The following is a 16,423-nucleotide window of genomic DNA, read 5'->3' on the forward strand; positions in this document are numbered from 1 at the left end:
TAAAACTGCTTGTGGAGTTCAGCATTTTGGCCAGTACTTTGTGAGGCACCAGCATCACAGTTGTGTTTTGTCCGAGTTGTAATGGTCGTCCATGATATGGAATAGCTGTTCCAAGGCCACAAGGGGCCTCTCTCATGTCTGCTTTCTCTGATGGAGACTCTGAGTCTTGCAGTTTCTGAGGGTGCTGTGGGACAGTTGAGCCTGCATTTCTCATCTCTCAGAGCAAGAATGTACATGGTAGAGTACACCAGTACATTTTCAGTTAAAGCTGAAATATATTTCAGTTCTTTTGGGATGGTGGGTGTGGATGTGGCAGTCTTGTAGGAGAGGAGAAACAATTCAAATGCAGTTCTAGCAAAAGTTGAAGTGGTTTCTATTACACATTCCTACAAAGTTCAGAACAGATAAAACAGTAATTAGATATCAGTAATTACCAGTGGAACTAAAATCATAATCTAGATCTCAGTAACTGTTGATGTAGAAATATCCACAGTAGGGCGTCTCCAGCCATACTTGTAGAGCCCCAAGACTGGTGAAAGGAGCATGTCCACACAATTGAAATGTCTTAAAGATAGGCAAAAATCTGAAAAGTGACTTGAGGGGACTGGAAAGACTTCTGGTTTGGGCTGTTGTTTTTTTGGTTTTTTTTAATGCCTAGTTTGGAAATAATTAGGCCTCAGTTTCTTCAGACAAATCATTCCTCTTTGTTTTTTAGTGCTTTTTTTTTAATGCTGAGTTTGGAAATAATTAAATCTCACTTTCTTCAGACAAATCACTCTGCTTTGTTTTGTACCTCTTCACGCCACATCAGATCCAGTGCTTGGCAGTCACCTACACTCCTTAGTTGCTGCGCTGAAAAACATTCACCTAGTCATTACATTCTGGGAAGCATACCAAGGCTGGCCCACAGATGTCCGCTTTTCCAAATATTTTTCCTTTTACATGACACCCCACCACAGACAGTTGTGGAACGGGTTGAAGGAGGCATCAATCTGACCATAACTTCTCTTTCTGAACATATTTTGCCCCTCATCTGCAAGTGCGTATGAAATAGTTCTCTCCAAGAATTGATCCAGCTTCACTTTGAATATTTTCCTGCTTAACCTCATGCAGAGGTAAGGACTAGGTAGTCTGCTTTCCAAATGGTGCCGTTAAAAAAACCAGTCAGCCATAAATGAGTTCAATGAAGGTCTGCAGAGCAAGACTGGCAGCCATGGGGGCAGAGATTTTCCCTATACTGAGCAAACACAGGACAAAAAGAGGGCAATCCTAGAGCCTCTGATTGCTGCAGCCATGGTGACTGAGCAGTTATCAAGGATAGCATGACTGGTTATGAGAATGAAGCAATACTGATCTCTTCTCTCTGAACATTAGGAGCTGTTTTTCTTTTGGGCTGATCACCTCCTGGAAAGCGGGCAGAGCAGATCCACTGGTTTAATACATGATGTTGTCCTCCAGTGGGTCTCAGCTCAGCCCTAATCAACCCCAGTCCCATAACCAATGTTTTCATAACTGCTGACCATCTACCACCAGCCTCCTTCTCCTCTTTCTTTTTGACTTTTTGAGTGTCTGTTTGTCCCAATATGTGTTCCCCCACCCTTCCGTCATTGGAAGGTTTAATGCTGAGTGAAAAACCACGAACAGCCTTTGAACGTGTTCTGCCAAGTCTCTTTACAGTACAATACTGGCAAGAGTAAAACTCTGGAGCCAGGCAAATATGCAAGCTTCATCACATTAAAGGAAGCAGAGCTGCATGGTTATTGCATCATTCTATGGCTTCCCAGACGTTGTTGTTATGTTTTCATTAGAGCAACAGAACTGCACTTGGTGCTTTCTGCTGAGGAGCCAAGGAGGCCCCAAAAGGCTGTCAACTGGGGCAGAGAATGTGGCAACTGGAAAGATGAGTGGTTTACTGCACTAATTTTATAGTGCAGCCTTTACCAGTTAGTGGTAGCGGGAACCAGCAACATGATCTGTGTTCACTTTTTTTTAAAAAAAGACACATAGCCAAATACTTATAACTATTTGCTTGTTCAAGACAAGTTATTTGGAAGTTTAACTACTACTGAATCAACCAACATTTTTCAGCACTAAATCATTTCAACTCCATATCCATATGTTTTTAATTTTATCAGCATCTGTATTTTTTTAATTACCATTTTTATTAAAGCCTCTTTTTTTTTTTTTTTTCAGAAGCAGGACACAAATCCCTAGCTATTTAATCTGGATATTAGAAGGTATAGTTCAAGGCTCAGCCATTGAAGGAAAACTCTGCTGCCAGATGCAGCCACTGGAACACAGGTGCTGAGCTTTGCTTTCTTGCCTTCACCAAGCCCTTGCAGAAGTGGGGTGTTACACAGCATGGCTGGACAAAAACTTACCAGCACTACCAATCACAAGGAACAATTTGAAGCCCCAAAAGCTTCTCAGCCATTTCTCACCTAATGAAGACTGGAGCAGCTTTAAAGGCATCCAGCATCCTGGTGCAATGGGGAGTTGTCTGAAAACTGCTGGTTTACGACCTCTTGTTTCATGGTTCAGCATTAGTACAGGGCCATTCTTATGGTCCTTTTCGAATACACAGTCAAAGTAACAAGAGGCAAAGGTTTCGACTGGCCAAGTACTATCTTGCCACCATGTCAGGATTCTCAAATGATGGAAGAAAACGTGTGAAACTAGTGAGGATGGCTTTGTGTCACTGCAGAACTACAGAAGTGGCGGGACTAGGTCACATCACATCGTGTGGAAGCCAAAGTCAACACTTATGTGCATTGATGAGCACTTCAGAAGGAAAACATTTGTGTTTAAAGTAGAATTGGTTGCAGTTGTAAAAGATCAAGCAACTGAAGGGTCCTGTGCTCTATGTAGACCAGGATAAAAACACATAACTTGCCAATGACAACAACTGGAAAAGAGAAAGGAACTTGCCAACTGAAAGGGGTCTGGCAGATAACACAAAAACAAGTCAAGAAGATAAATACAAGCCATGGTGATGTTGCCCATGGAAATACTTACCAGAAAGTTGTATTACTGAACTGATAACTAAGCAAAGCACAAGTTACAATGAAAATTACACTCAAGGAAAAGGTTCACGAAAATGGGTGACTTTTGGCTGCTTTCAATAGCCAAAGCAGCAAGATATTAAACACTGAGGAATATCACTGTTTAAGCGAGGGAGAGAACAGTAACTGGCAAAATTGATTCCTTTAGAAATGGTGCAATGTAACTTACCACTGCAATGGCTATGGCTGAAACATGCTGGTCCTGGCCTGTGCCAGGTCACTGAACAGTCCACAATTAGGCTGTCTGAATTAAAGAGTGGCCAAGGTGAAGCAGTGTCTCCTTCTGTTGTTCTGGATCCTGAGCAGTGTGTGGCAAAGCTTAAGTGGCTAAAGAAGAGGCAAACCACATTTTGCAGTTGGGGAGCAGTCAGCTTCTGACTCTGGAAATAAGCTCTGCTAACAGCCTGCATGGAAACTTAAATTCCACTGCTGAAGAAACACATTACATGTTTCCATCGCAGTCATCCTGCTGTCATGTATAAAACAAAGATTATTTCGGTGGAAATGTGCAAGGAACAGCCATTTAATTTATTATGAGATGAAATTCTTAAACTAACATATTATCCAGTTCAGCCTCCTGGGATAATTCACATCTGACCCCCAGTGTAAGCAGCTCACTCAACTCATTTTAGGAGACATGGAATGAAAGAGGTACCACGCTTTCAAAGTGATCAGTTAGCCTAAAGCATATTACTGAGTCAAATCGTGAGACAGCCCTGTGAGTCTCAAGCTCATTTACTTTCCAAAGGAAAGTTTTGGTGATGGAGCAGAATAACAAAGCCCCTAATACATCACAGATTCCTTGCACCCAGGCTGTGAAGTTTATGTTTCTCTTACAACTTGGAGACAATATCGTGTGTCAGAGCACATGCACTTGTCATTAGCACGAACACTAAAAGGAAATGAACATAAATCCCAGATTCAAATGTGTAGTTTGAACATCCTGGGACAATTAAATTATTGATAATGGTTATCTGTCACCAAGCAATAAATCATGAAGTCATGGAGTGGTAGAAGAAAAGCTATCTTGCTGCTGACAGATGTGTAGACTGAAAGATGTACTGGGCCTATAAGGTTCCAGAAATAATTGCATAAATGTGAAAGATTTCTTCTCTTGCTTTTTTTCTCATCAACTCTAGTATTTCCATACTCAAAACAACACTTTCTCATGATGACTTTTCTTACTGGGACTCCATGGCTTTTGACATTTTAGTGTAACTGAGGAACAAAGCTGACAATGAGCAGCTGGTGAAGAGCAGACCTGGTGTTGTGACCGCCGGTTGGAGCATGGTGCTCTGCAGAGCTGGGACCTGGCTCCTGAAACCGTGAAAAGTGTTGGATACTCCCTGCGGATGGTAACATCAATGTAAATAAACTGGAAAAAAGACATATTACAAAACTGTGAAAGTACAAGAATCACATAGAGAAAACACGGAGGGAGCAGACTGAGCAGATGATGGTAACTGAACAGGACAAATCCTGACTCCCCCTTCTAAATCACTCCATTTTTGCAACTAAAATAATTTGTACATCAAATTGCTCTGAGTTGAAAATAATACTGAGCCCCATATGCAGTATAACCATATTTCCTAAGAGGCTACAGGTTTACATGGACAAGAAGCAGCTGGTGGAAAGAGCAAGGAGTGAAGGCATTTCCCTCCCAAGCACAGGAGCCAGGGGTCGGGAGCTGGCTGGTGCCTGGGTATCCACAGTAGGAGTGCTGGGCCTGGGTGGTGGCAGTGCCTTGGGTTGGTGCCAGGGCTTGAATAGGCTGGTGGGCACTGCCAGGAGGGCTGGAGGGCTGTGTGAGCAGCATGGGGGACCCAGCTTTGTGAGGAGCCCTTTTCAGAGGGCTGCAGCACTGTGAAACTCAGATCTGCGGACAAAGTAGAAGCTTTTCAAATGTACACGCTGTACTGCATCACTCACAGGGGCCGGGGATCACATTCATTTGTTCATTTTCCAACAACTAAATCTCTTTATATTAATTACATGGAATCTACCCGTTTTGGCCAAAAAAGATGTATTTTTCTAATACTAGTTCTTTGCCTGTGTGGTGATCTGTATCGATTTCAACAATTCTCCTTGTACAGAACTTTAAAACTTCAGGCATGGTAGAGGAAAAGAAAACAGCACAAGTAAGTTATCTTAAGTCTGGGATTAACTGTCTGAGGTTTTAAATAAAGCTTTCAGATTAACTACTTGGAGGCATAAGGTCTACCAGTGTGAGTGAGAATGGCAAACTGAGGCCATTTCATTGTCAGAAACATGACATTTATTGCCCTGACACCTGTATCATAAAATTAAGCTTGCTTTAGAACTTATTCCATTTGAAATCCATGCTAAACAGTCAAGAGTGCCTTGAGAGGTCAAGCTAAGGACAAGAGTTATTTTCAGGGAGTTTTTTGCCCTTCAACAGTCAGAAAAATAAGCTACCATTTTACGTGTTATTCATAAGTGAGACTGTGATAAACTATTTGTATCCACAGCTCCTCTCACAGAAGAGACAAAAATAAAATCAAGCCTCTTCTCTTTCAAATGAATTTGGCAATTAGCATTTATTTTAGAAGTATTTTTGGGTATAGCAATGAAGCATATGATACTACTACAGCTGTGACATCAGTATAATAATTTAGACATGTTTAGTCAAAATAACTTACCAGGCCTGTAGGGCAGATCTCAAAAAAACCTAAAATAGCATTTACGTGGTCACTGGATGCTGATGGAGCTTGTGATGAACCCTGTGACTATGTTGGTGTTTGCACTGATCAAAAAATACTACTTGGATTGACATCTTGATTTCCACATTGCTTCAGCATCTGCCCATAGCTGGCTTCCTTTAAAATTATCTCTACACCTTCCCTAAGGGCCCAGCGTAATTTTCCTTTTTCAGAACTGTGCAAGTCTTCCAAAATGATATTTTAAATGAGTCTTCATGTCTGCTTCAGAGAAAACACAAATAAACAGGTGGATTGGCATTATGTCTTCCTCAGAAGTTTCTGTGATCAAGAAAGTTAGTTGCCTTGAGAAGTCATGCTAGTTGGAGGAAAATAATGAAATTACAAAATGCTTCTAAACCAAGAAAATTGTTAATTATTAGGGGAAGTAAAAAAATAATTCAGAAGTGAGTCCTTGAAAAATGCAAGTCGTTTAAATATTTGCTTTTGTTCATTTCTGTCTGCAGTCTGTGGTTGTAATTAAGACAATACTGCTCTCTCAGAAATGCCCCAGCATTATTTGTTTAGCATGGTATGTAAAGTGGGTTTATAATTTATAGTATCAGTAATAATTTCTGTGCATTTTTGAAAGCAAGTGTAATTCTGAACATAATTTTATACAGAAATAAAGTAACTACATCAATACAATGTTGTCTTCAGTTTAAAAATTAAAAACCACAAAACCTTAATGTCCTAATGTAAATCTAAAAGCTGACTCTTTATTTAGAGCTGAGTAAAACGTGTTAATTAAAACACATTTCACCAGCTACTTATAAAATTAAGCACTATTTTGCTTGATGTTGGTAGAAATGGGAAATTTGGAGTGATGTCTATTGCTACAGCTGTTTGCAGCCTTATATAATGCCAGATGTGAGATTCATGTATCTGCATTTTCTGCTCTCTTGTGAGTCACAACTGATCAAACATGCAAAAGCACAATGAGAGGATGACTGGGCAAGATTATAATGCAGGGAGTTTTTCAAGCCATTCATAAATTGCTGCATAACCACACACAAAGAGAAGCAACATTTATTGTAATGTCACAGATAAGCAAAACCATGTATAGCTACAATGAATGAAAATAAAAGCATATCAATTGTAGAAAATGTCTTTGACATATCTTAACTGATGGTCTTTGGATGGATGTAATGCTAAAAGACACACAAAATTAGGTATGAGTGTTTTATCAAACCTAGGGATGACAATTCAGTAATGTAAAATCAAACATAAGTTACCACAGATTTGTTTTTAATAAATTATCTTCAAATAGAAGAGCTCTGCTATGAAATACAGAAATAATAGAAGGAGTAGTTGTGTATTTAAATGTAGCTGAATTGCTAAACAAGTGTGTTGGTAAAAGCTGCTGAAGCATCAGCCATATTTTGCTTTTTCTGCTGCCAGAGCCAATCTGCGAATGTTTGCTATACAACCAGCTGCTGCCTCCTGCAGAGTGTCATCTGTAGAGCCTACCATGGCCAGTAGGAGCTAGCAAAAACACAGAGAAGAAAAAAAACAAATCAGTGTGCTTCTGTTTCATAACATTGAAATCATACCTAGAACAACTGCATTAATTAACCCACACATCTGATAAATAAAATACTTGCAATCATATTAACAACACTGGATTATACACATGCATGTATCTACTACATGTATACTTTTGTATGCACATATCTATTAACATCCACATAAAAGTGCAATGCATTATATTTTATCATATTTGTACCTGTGAATTTATATTTTCAGGCCTTTTTTTCTGCTCATTGGACTATGTCTGTCTATTGGTTGTGACTTGTATTTTTGCTATTGTAAGGAGAAATTGCACATGCTTTATGTGAGTCACATGAGTCACAATTTTCCCTCCAAAGTATACCAGTATAATTGTACAAGTTCAATATTTTTAATAGACAAAGCCATGCTTCTTTTTTGGGTTTTTTTTTTGTCTTGATCATGAAACTGGATTCATGTGATGGACCCTTGTGTCCCATTGACTGCAGTAGGTCTCTTTATTGTCACAGCAAACTACTCATGTTAAACATCTTGAAGGATATAGATCTGGGCATATCCGTCTTAAATATTTGCAAGTAAAAGTGAAAAACAAAAGCTCAAGAAAGGCACCAAACTTTTGGAGTTGATTCAGCTTTTCAGTCATGTATAGTAGATCCTCTGCTCTGGAAGTCATTCAAATTTTTCAGTGGAAATTCCCTGGGAGTAAGGTTCAACATGAGTATGACACAAGACAGGCCTTGGTCATAAAACATTTTTACATATCAGAAAACCATTAATAATGGGTTGTGATCTCACGTCAGTGTGTTGCAAGTCAGTGATGCAACTGCAAATGCAATACAGTTGGAAAAGAGAAGATTCTTGCTTAGCTTAAATCAGCTTCATGCAACCGCCAGACTTCTGAAAATTTGCCAGGCTTAATGTGCGTTCAGGTATTTTGAAGCTCAGACAGCTCTAATTAAAACCTGTATTTTCAGTCTGCAATACTTAGGAATCTGTATTCACCCAAACAATGTTGAGTTAAACCACAGAGAAATCTGTTATCACTCAACTCTGGTGCATATTTTTCATACAGCTAAAATATTACACAAAATTATGAACTGCTAAATATAAAAGTATAAATTGAATGCAGACATCAAATTCATATGCTACCTTTTCCTAACCTTCCAGCAGTCGTGAGGCATGGGCCACAGCTGCACACATATGGCATTTACTTAGAGAGATCAAAGCATTTTGTACTTGAGGAAGTATTTGTGTTAGCCAAATGTACAAAACAAGCATCTTTCCAGTCACCTTTCACCCTTTGACCCCTACATGCAACATGTAAGACTGCCTGTGATAGGCTTGAATTATGTCAGAAACAGTATTATTATTATTATTATCAATTAAGCATCAATGATAATTTTCCCTAGGAATCCTTCCTCTTAAAATTTCCATTCCTGTAATCAGATATCTAGGTCCAAGTAGTTAGGTAGGACCCTTAAAATATTAACTCTTCTGAAAGGATAGATCAGAGTTAAAATGACATGAGAAGAAATTATATGACAAAGGTTTATGTTTCTATACTTTATTTGTGTGCAAAACCTGGGCCAAGGTCAGTAACCAAAGACCAAAGCACAAAGACCAGAATGCAAGCTTATCAAATGCTTAACCTCTATTTTTCCTTCAGAAACACTGCTGGATGAAGATCTTTCTTCTCTGCCATTAGTCAAGAGCCGATTTCTCATCAGCTCAAATAACCATGTGATTCTTCAGGGGCCTCGCAACTTTCTTGTGCAACTAACAGAAGAAAACTGCTATAGATCCTTCATATCCCCGACTCAAACCCAAAAATATGTATGCACATGCCGTTCATATGGTGGTTTTGGTAAAGCCCTAGGTTTTAAATTTGGGGGCAAGGAAACCATATGCCTTATGTGATTCTTCATTTCATCTTCACAGATCTAATGTAAGGCTTTTTCTGTGTAGTGAGAGTGGAACTCTAACATCCATAATAACTTCAGATAAGACTTGTATCCATGTGCAAGAGCAGATGTTCATCAAAAATAGTGGTTTAGAGATACATTATCTAGCAGGAACATAGGAAAAAACAAAAATTGACCTTTGCCTTTATTATGGCTACATGTTAGGTAGGATTAAATTCAAGGTTAATCTCTTATTTTAGCCATCATTTTTTCTAGACTCAAAAGACATGGGAGAATAGGTATTTTCTGTCACTTTCCAAAAAGAACTCAATATTGAGCAATGACAGTAGCTGTAGGGGAGGATCCATGCTCTTTACTGTAGGTGCATTTTGGAAAATCAGGGTGAGGCATGAAAGAACAGAATTCTGCATGAAACTGGTACGAAAGACCCAAATAGATGCCTAAAGAACTAGTGGTACATATGCAACCAATGCAAACACCAGTTTTCACCAAGGTATCAAATACTGATTTTTTCCTTCTGTGTTCAGGGGATCACAGATCAGTTTCTCTCTAATTTGCTGCTCTTCTAAATCACTTGCCAGTGGTAACATCTGCAAGAACTGCCACGTCATACAAAATCCAGTACTACACTGTGTCTCAGGATTTTCAGTGTGAGACTTCAAAGCGCTATTCTTGGAAACACTGCCCAATACAGTAGCTGCCTCTAAGGACTGTGGATATACAGCAACATTTGTCAGTTAACCTACTCTTTTTGTACTAACAAAAAGACAGCTGAAGAGAAGATTATCAAAAATGCAAAATATTTCAATAGAAGTAGGTAATTCTGTATTTAGGAACCCAACTTTGAAGGTTTTGATATAAATCCTGCCTTTAATGAAATAAAATTTATTCTTTTTTTAATAAACTAAGACATTTATAATTCTTTCACCTCCTGATTATTACTCCTTGACCCTTTCATGGGTTCAGTTCCATTTACTAGCAATTTGGGTCATTCAATTCAGGTATGGAAATGCATTCATAGATAGTATATACAAACTACGCCTAGGTATTAGGTATATTTGACATGTCCAAGAAATCTTTTTCCTTTTTCCTTTTCTTTTATTCCAATGTACTATATGCAATATGACATGCCATTTTTCTTGATATAATACCCTTGAACTTCATGTATCCCTTCCCTTCACTGTTCAGGTATTGTTTTCTGACACATGTAAATGTTAACAGATGTGAGAAGCAGTAAAAAAAGCATGTGGTATAAATGCTTCTTTCTGGCACATAAAAGGCACTTTCCATAGACAGAGAAAGCATTTGCAGCACCATGTAGCCTTCATTTTCTGTTGGCAGGTATCTATATTCCAAGGCTAGAGTCTAATGTTTTTGCACAGTTTGCACGTCATACCAGTAAATAAGCACAAATACAAGCTGTTTGGAGACTGTCCAGGGCATATGTAGCATTTCTGGATTCCAAAAGCGATGCACAGCCAAATCATTTAAATATTCAGAACAATTAAGATTTTGCTATTACTACCCCAGAATTGTGATACTGTATTATGACAACACAATCACAGAGTAATTCAGAACAGAGAGGCTCTCAGGAGGTGTCTAGCCTAGGGTCATGCCCAAAGCAGAGTCAGATATGGGGTTTGCCTGTGTTGCCCAGAGTTTTTAAGTACGATCTTGAAAAACTTCAAGAATAGAGATGGCACAACATCTTTGGCAACCTATTGCAATGTCTGACTGACCTGGTGGAGAAAAAAGTTTTCCCTGTGCCCATTTCCTCTTGATTTAGTTTACACTCATTGTTTGTCATCCTCTTGCCATGCATTGCTGTGAAAAGCCTCGCTCCATCTTTTTGATGACTGAACTCCCCACAGGAACTGCAAGACTGATTTTGAGTCCAGTTAAAGCTTTCTCTTCTCCAGGCTGAAAAAGCCCAGTTTGCTTAGGTTCTCCTCACAGAGCAGTGCTTCAGGTTCTGACCATCCTGCTGGTCCTCTGCTGAACCTATTATGGTTTATCCATATCTTCCCTACATCAAAGGCCAAAGCTGGGTGCAGAATTCTAGGTGTGATCTAATGAGTGCTAAAGGGGACAATCACTTCCCTCAACCAACTGGCTGTGCTCCTGCTGTAAGTCCAGAGTTGTGACTTTGCTGTCAAGACACATTGCTGACTAATGTTCTGCTTGTTGTCTACAAAATCTCCATAGCCTTTTCAGTAAATCTCCATGCTCCTCAGCATGTCAGTCTCTAGCCTGTATCACTGCAAACAGTCATGTCTTTCTAGATTTTTTCACTTCTACAAAAGAAGCAGCCATGGGAGACTTAAAAGCAGAAAAAGCAGAGGTAAGTATTGTACCAACAAACCCTAAATCTGACAAAATCTCAGATGGTCTCCATGTACTGGTTACAATAACTCAGAATTACTCACTTTCCTTCAGCCACAGTCACTGCAGCTTCCAGACTCAGTGAGGGGAAGCAGAAAGCATAGGGTGTCATGTTTGCAGGAAGTATAGAGGTTGGCATGGAATAATCTTTAAATAAGGGGTGAGTCATGTGATGTGTCCACAAGTCTTAAAAAACAATGGAAAGTGCAGAACAAGGCTGTTGGAAAGAGGTTCTCCTGCTCACTAAAAACAGATAAAAGATCAGCCTATTCAACACCCCAGAGTCCTGTGAACATGGATGAAAATTATGAATAAAGAATAACTATATAAAAAATAATTAATGCCTTTTTTGTCCTGGCTTCTTTAGGTTTTCTGCCCTGTAAAACAAATTTTATTTAATTTTTTCTAATCAGAAGGAAATATGGATAAACTCCTTCAACAAGATTCATATCTATACTGGGAAGCCAGTCAGAGTTCACATAGAGCTTAAAATTCCTGAACTAAAGACATACACTTTAGTACAACATCTTGTAGATTGACATAGCAGTCTAGTTGGTGGCAGAACTTGCTATTTTTATTTTTTTTTTTTTATTTTTTAAATTTAGATTTAGTATCTGGCTTCTTTTATATGCAACATTTCCTGAAGGATGCAAAATTTCTAGCACTGTGATTTTCTAATTGCGTAACACTTCTTTTTCAAAAAAAGACATTTTTCACATGTTTTTTATAAATCTAACCTAAAAGAAAAAAAAAATTACTTTAAATAAAAGCATATGGTAGAGGCTTATCCAAGAAAGTATCAGTCTAGATCCAGCCAGCATTTTCTAACTTTCAACACCATAGTGCACACTGGAAAATATTAAAGCACCTAGTTAGAGTGTTACATTACACATATTCCTATGAAAATACTTCTCATAAAATTAAATTATAAATAATAAAACATACTCCACAATCAAAGCATAATGAAGGTTAAGCTAAGCCACTGTTTCTAAACTAAAATTCAGGCCAATTTCCTGATTTTCCTTTTCAGCTGAACAAAAGGATAAGACAACATGCACCATACCCAGACTTTTAAGAAGAAGGTGCTTATGTAAGTTCCGAGGTGTTTTGTTTGGTTGGTTGGTTTTTTCCCTCAGGTGGCACAAAGAAAACAGATTTCAAACTAAAGTCCCATGCACCAGGGAACAGTCTGAGCTAGCAGCTGTACAAAATCCAGTACCAAGAAATTGCAAAAAATGGGCAAGGCTGACACTCACTGTGCTGATTCCCCCTTGCACAGGGTCTCTCCTCTCTGGGACTAAAGTCAGAGCAACCCCTGGTGCAGCCTACTTCACCCACTCTGAACATAAAGAGGTGAAACTGAAGCTCTCTGGTTGGGGTGGGAGAAATTCCAGGAAGATTACACCTAGCTTCTTTTCCTTTCTTGCCCTATTTCTGTCTTTTCTCTCTTCCATGAAACACATCTCCTTTCTGGCAGCCACAGAAAAAGGGCAACTTTTTGGAATCACTCAAGAATGGCGGGAGGGTATCAGGAAGTCCAAAGGATGCAGCTTGGGCTAAGTTCCACCTGAACACAATGGTAGCCAGCAGGCTGGCCAGGAACTGTCTCTTCTTTTTCATCCTTCCCATCCTCCCTCAGAAAGAGTACAGGAGGGGGGAAAACTCTGCATTTCCTGCAAAGAGGTGCAGGACTCCAAGTTAGGATGAGAACAGACTTGCCTTGCCTTGCCTTTTTGTGCGCTTAAACCATCTCACCTGTCTCAAGACTTAAGACAGGTGATTTGTCCTTGCAAGTAATTTTTCTCATGCAACTGCCTGGGACAAAATGACTGTTGGCAAGATGAATCCCACAAAATGCTAGGAAAAGAAGAGTAGGGCTTGATAGTTTCAGTGAAATATTCTGAACATATGATTACTGGCACTTTACCATGAGATGTTTACTATTTTGTTAGGATAAGCAGTTTCAGTGAGCTACAACTCATTTTACACCATGATAGATTTGAAGCTTAAAATCCTTCTGGATACAGCTTCATTTTTCCATTTTTCCTACCTGCTGTCTGTCCATTTTTGTCTATTTTGTTTAGTTCCCTCCTTTGTTACAACTAAACTGAAAGGCATCTAGGACAAGGGCCATACTTCTTCAATATCCGAATGGGAACAGCACTCTTGAAAAGAAATCTCTTTTCTTTCAATTTCACACAGTAATAACATACAAAATAAGAATATAGTTGTCATATTCTCCAATAAGGTTAAATGTTGCATTGCATTACTTTGGAGACATACATAAAACCTATATGCCTAAAGGGAATTATTATATGGTATAGCACACATACTGGCAAATGTTTATATAGCTACAAAATATGAATACACTCTACAGCTCTCTCTTCACCTCATCTGTTTTACTGTCTTTTTTCTTATATAGTTATTTGGAGAAGGATGCCCTCCTTCTCTGCAAAGACACAATAAATGGGCAGAGAACTGTGAATATTACTGACAAGGAGAAAATCAACAAAATGTCAAATAGTGAAATGCAGAATAGTTTAAAAACTGCCAATTTGCAAACCATTTTATAATACTCTAAGTTTAAATGTTTTCCATCTCAGTTTGATACTTACAGGATTTCAGAGGAATATTTACAATTATTTCAGGTGTAAATCTAACCGCTTATAAACATATCATGCAAAGGTGAAGTAGATAAATAAAACCAGCAATCAAAATTATTTCTAATCTTTGTTTAAAAGGTACAATTATATGGAACTAATTGGAGACCTTAAAGGCAGACAGCTTGAATCTCCATTCAGCTGCAAGACGTTTGGTGCAATATTAAGAAAGAATTCAATCATCATGAACATTCCAATGTACAAAAAGTCTTACAGGATATGAAATTCATCCCATAAAAAACAATAGGCATATTTGATAATCCAAAAGTGATGAAGCCCAGGGTCTCACGGCATATTTTTATATGAACCATTTTCTGTATTTTATTTTTATTTCATTGTAGTTTTCAAAAGAAGATTAACATATAAAAGGCTTTTGGTGGCATAGAGAGAATAAAGAACTTTTTTGTGATTTCAATAGAGTGACATTTCAAAATTTATTAAGATTAAATTATGACCCTGCTTACTTATTATATGGAATGGACATTCAAAACTATAAACTCATGTCATGGATGTCCCTTTCATAGTTTACTCTGACTCAGTAACATGTTGTGGACTATCCTTCCTTTGTACCATTGCAAACCTGACCAATCTTTCTTCTTTGTATTTCCTGCTCATTTTCAATGCTTACCTGCTTTTTCACTCTTTGTTTTCCTTTTCATTTTGCAGGAGCAGAGCAGGACTTTTACCTTTCCTTTCCTTCTTAAACATTATTGAGGAGGTAGTACAGGAAATTGAGAAAGAATTGCTAATTCAGTTTTGTTTCAAAATTTTTAATATTACTATGGATATGAATACTATAATTTTGTCTATCTCTAGCAATCACATAAAAATTATATGAAAATTAATCAGGGGCAGTTGCAAATAAACTATCAGCAGCAAGTCAGATGAAAAAAAAGAGGTTTAAGCTGTGCATTAACCCTGACATTCTGAAGGATTCTGCCTGAATTCTCAACAATGTCCTGAAAATATGATGTGGTTTTTTCCCCCTTTGGTTTGTCTGATATTCCTGAAATGCACACCTGAAATTATTCCACCTTTGAAAAATCCACTGAACTGGGATACTACAGTTTCCAGATACTACAGTAAAGGGATACTACAGTTTCCAGACTTTTGACAAATTTTGCAATGTTTCTCTCAAGTGCATCTTATCCTGAGAATAGGGATCTGAGAACATAATCTGAGTGTAACAATATTTTAAAAGTATGTTATATCTACTGGTAAACGTGAACTGACTTCAAACTCTCTTCTGCATTCAATTGAAAGTACTGATTTTGATCTCTAAAGTTAATAGAGCTTTAGGTCCAATGCTCTAAGGGTTGGTCTCTCTTCCTACATACAATCATTATAAACCAGTGAGGTACTTTTGCTACTAAACCTTACATATCAAAGTCTGGGGATAAAAATAGGAGTTTCTCCCTGTGAATTTGTACAACAGCATTTGTTTGAAATAAGTAGCCAGCACATTTTAAAGCTGGGTTTTTTGTGGCACACAAGGAGACTGTTCTATAGTCTTATGCTTTAAGATGTGGGGGCTGCAACAGTGCATACATTTACATAAACTGGAAGATGAGTGGTACTGTTCAACATATTATCTGATTTTAGACTAGTAAATGTACTAGAAAATGTTGAATTAGAACACAGGATAAATAAATTTATAGATGGTATGAACACAGATCAGCTCTATTCATACAAATACAAAACTGAATGAGATGAAGCAAGAAAAGATCTGGGGCTGTTTCATGGACAAGGGTACATGTATAGTCCACATGTTCATTTATATTAGCAAGTCTAAGTTTTCTTAATATCAGAAAATTAAATGTATGATACCATTTATTTCTCAAGATTTTCAATCTGCTTTTTTGCTATTAGAGAAAACCAAATAATTTTATACTAAGGAGTCATCTTCCTATAATAGACACAAATTTTTTATGAACAGTTTGGTCAGTTATCATAAAATCTATTTACAAGTGCTGGAAATTTGTGTGCTTTTAAAAAGTCTGTGTTAAGGAAAACATTTCCATGTACACTTATTGTGACAGATAAATGCTTTTGTTTTTTGGTGATTGAAAAAAAGGGAGTTGCTTGAAATTAGCACTCCAATTAGGCCATATTCAACCAAAGTATTTGTGATTTGCATACAGTTCTTTAGAGGGGAGTTAGATAGTTTTTCA

The 16,423-nt window shown here is 37.9% G+C and overlaps 1 protein-coding gene across 1 annotated transcript in view; it reads right to left on the reverse strand.

Annotated features, from left to right (window-relative positions):
• Positions 1-7,150: 7,150 nt before the first annotated feature.
• The window catches only part of ODAD2 (outer dynein arm docking complex subunit 2), a gene marked incomplete at both ends in the record, with an annotated part of 61,858 nt that continues 52,585 nt past the window's right edge, over positions 7,151-16,423 (reverse strand). The window contains one exon of the mRNA XM_084213241.1: positions 7,151-7,264. Within this exon, the coding sequence (XP_084069367.1) occupies positions 7,151-7,264 (114 nt within the window). The remainder of the gene's footprint in view (positions 7,265-16,423) is intronic.

The sequence above is a fragment of the Fringilla coelebs genome (genome assembly GCF_963513975.1).
Source record: "Fringilla coelebs genome assembly, chromosome: 1".
Lineage (NCBI taxonomy): Eukaryota > Metazoa > Chordata > Aves > Passeriformes > Fringillidae > Fringilla > Fringilla coelebs.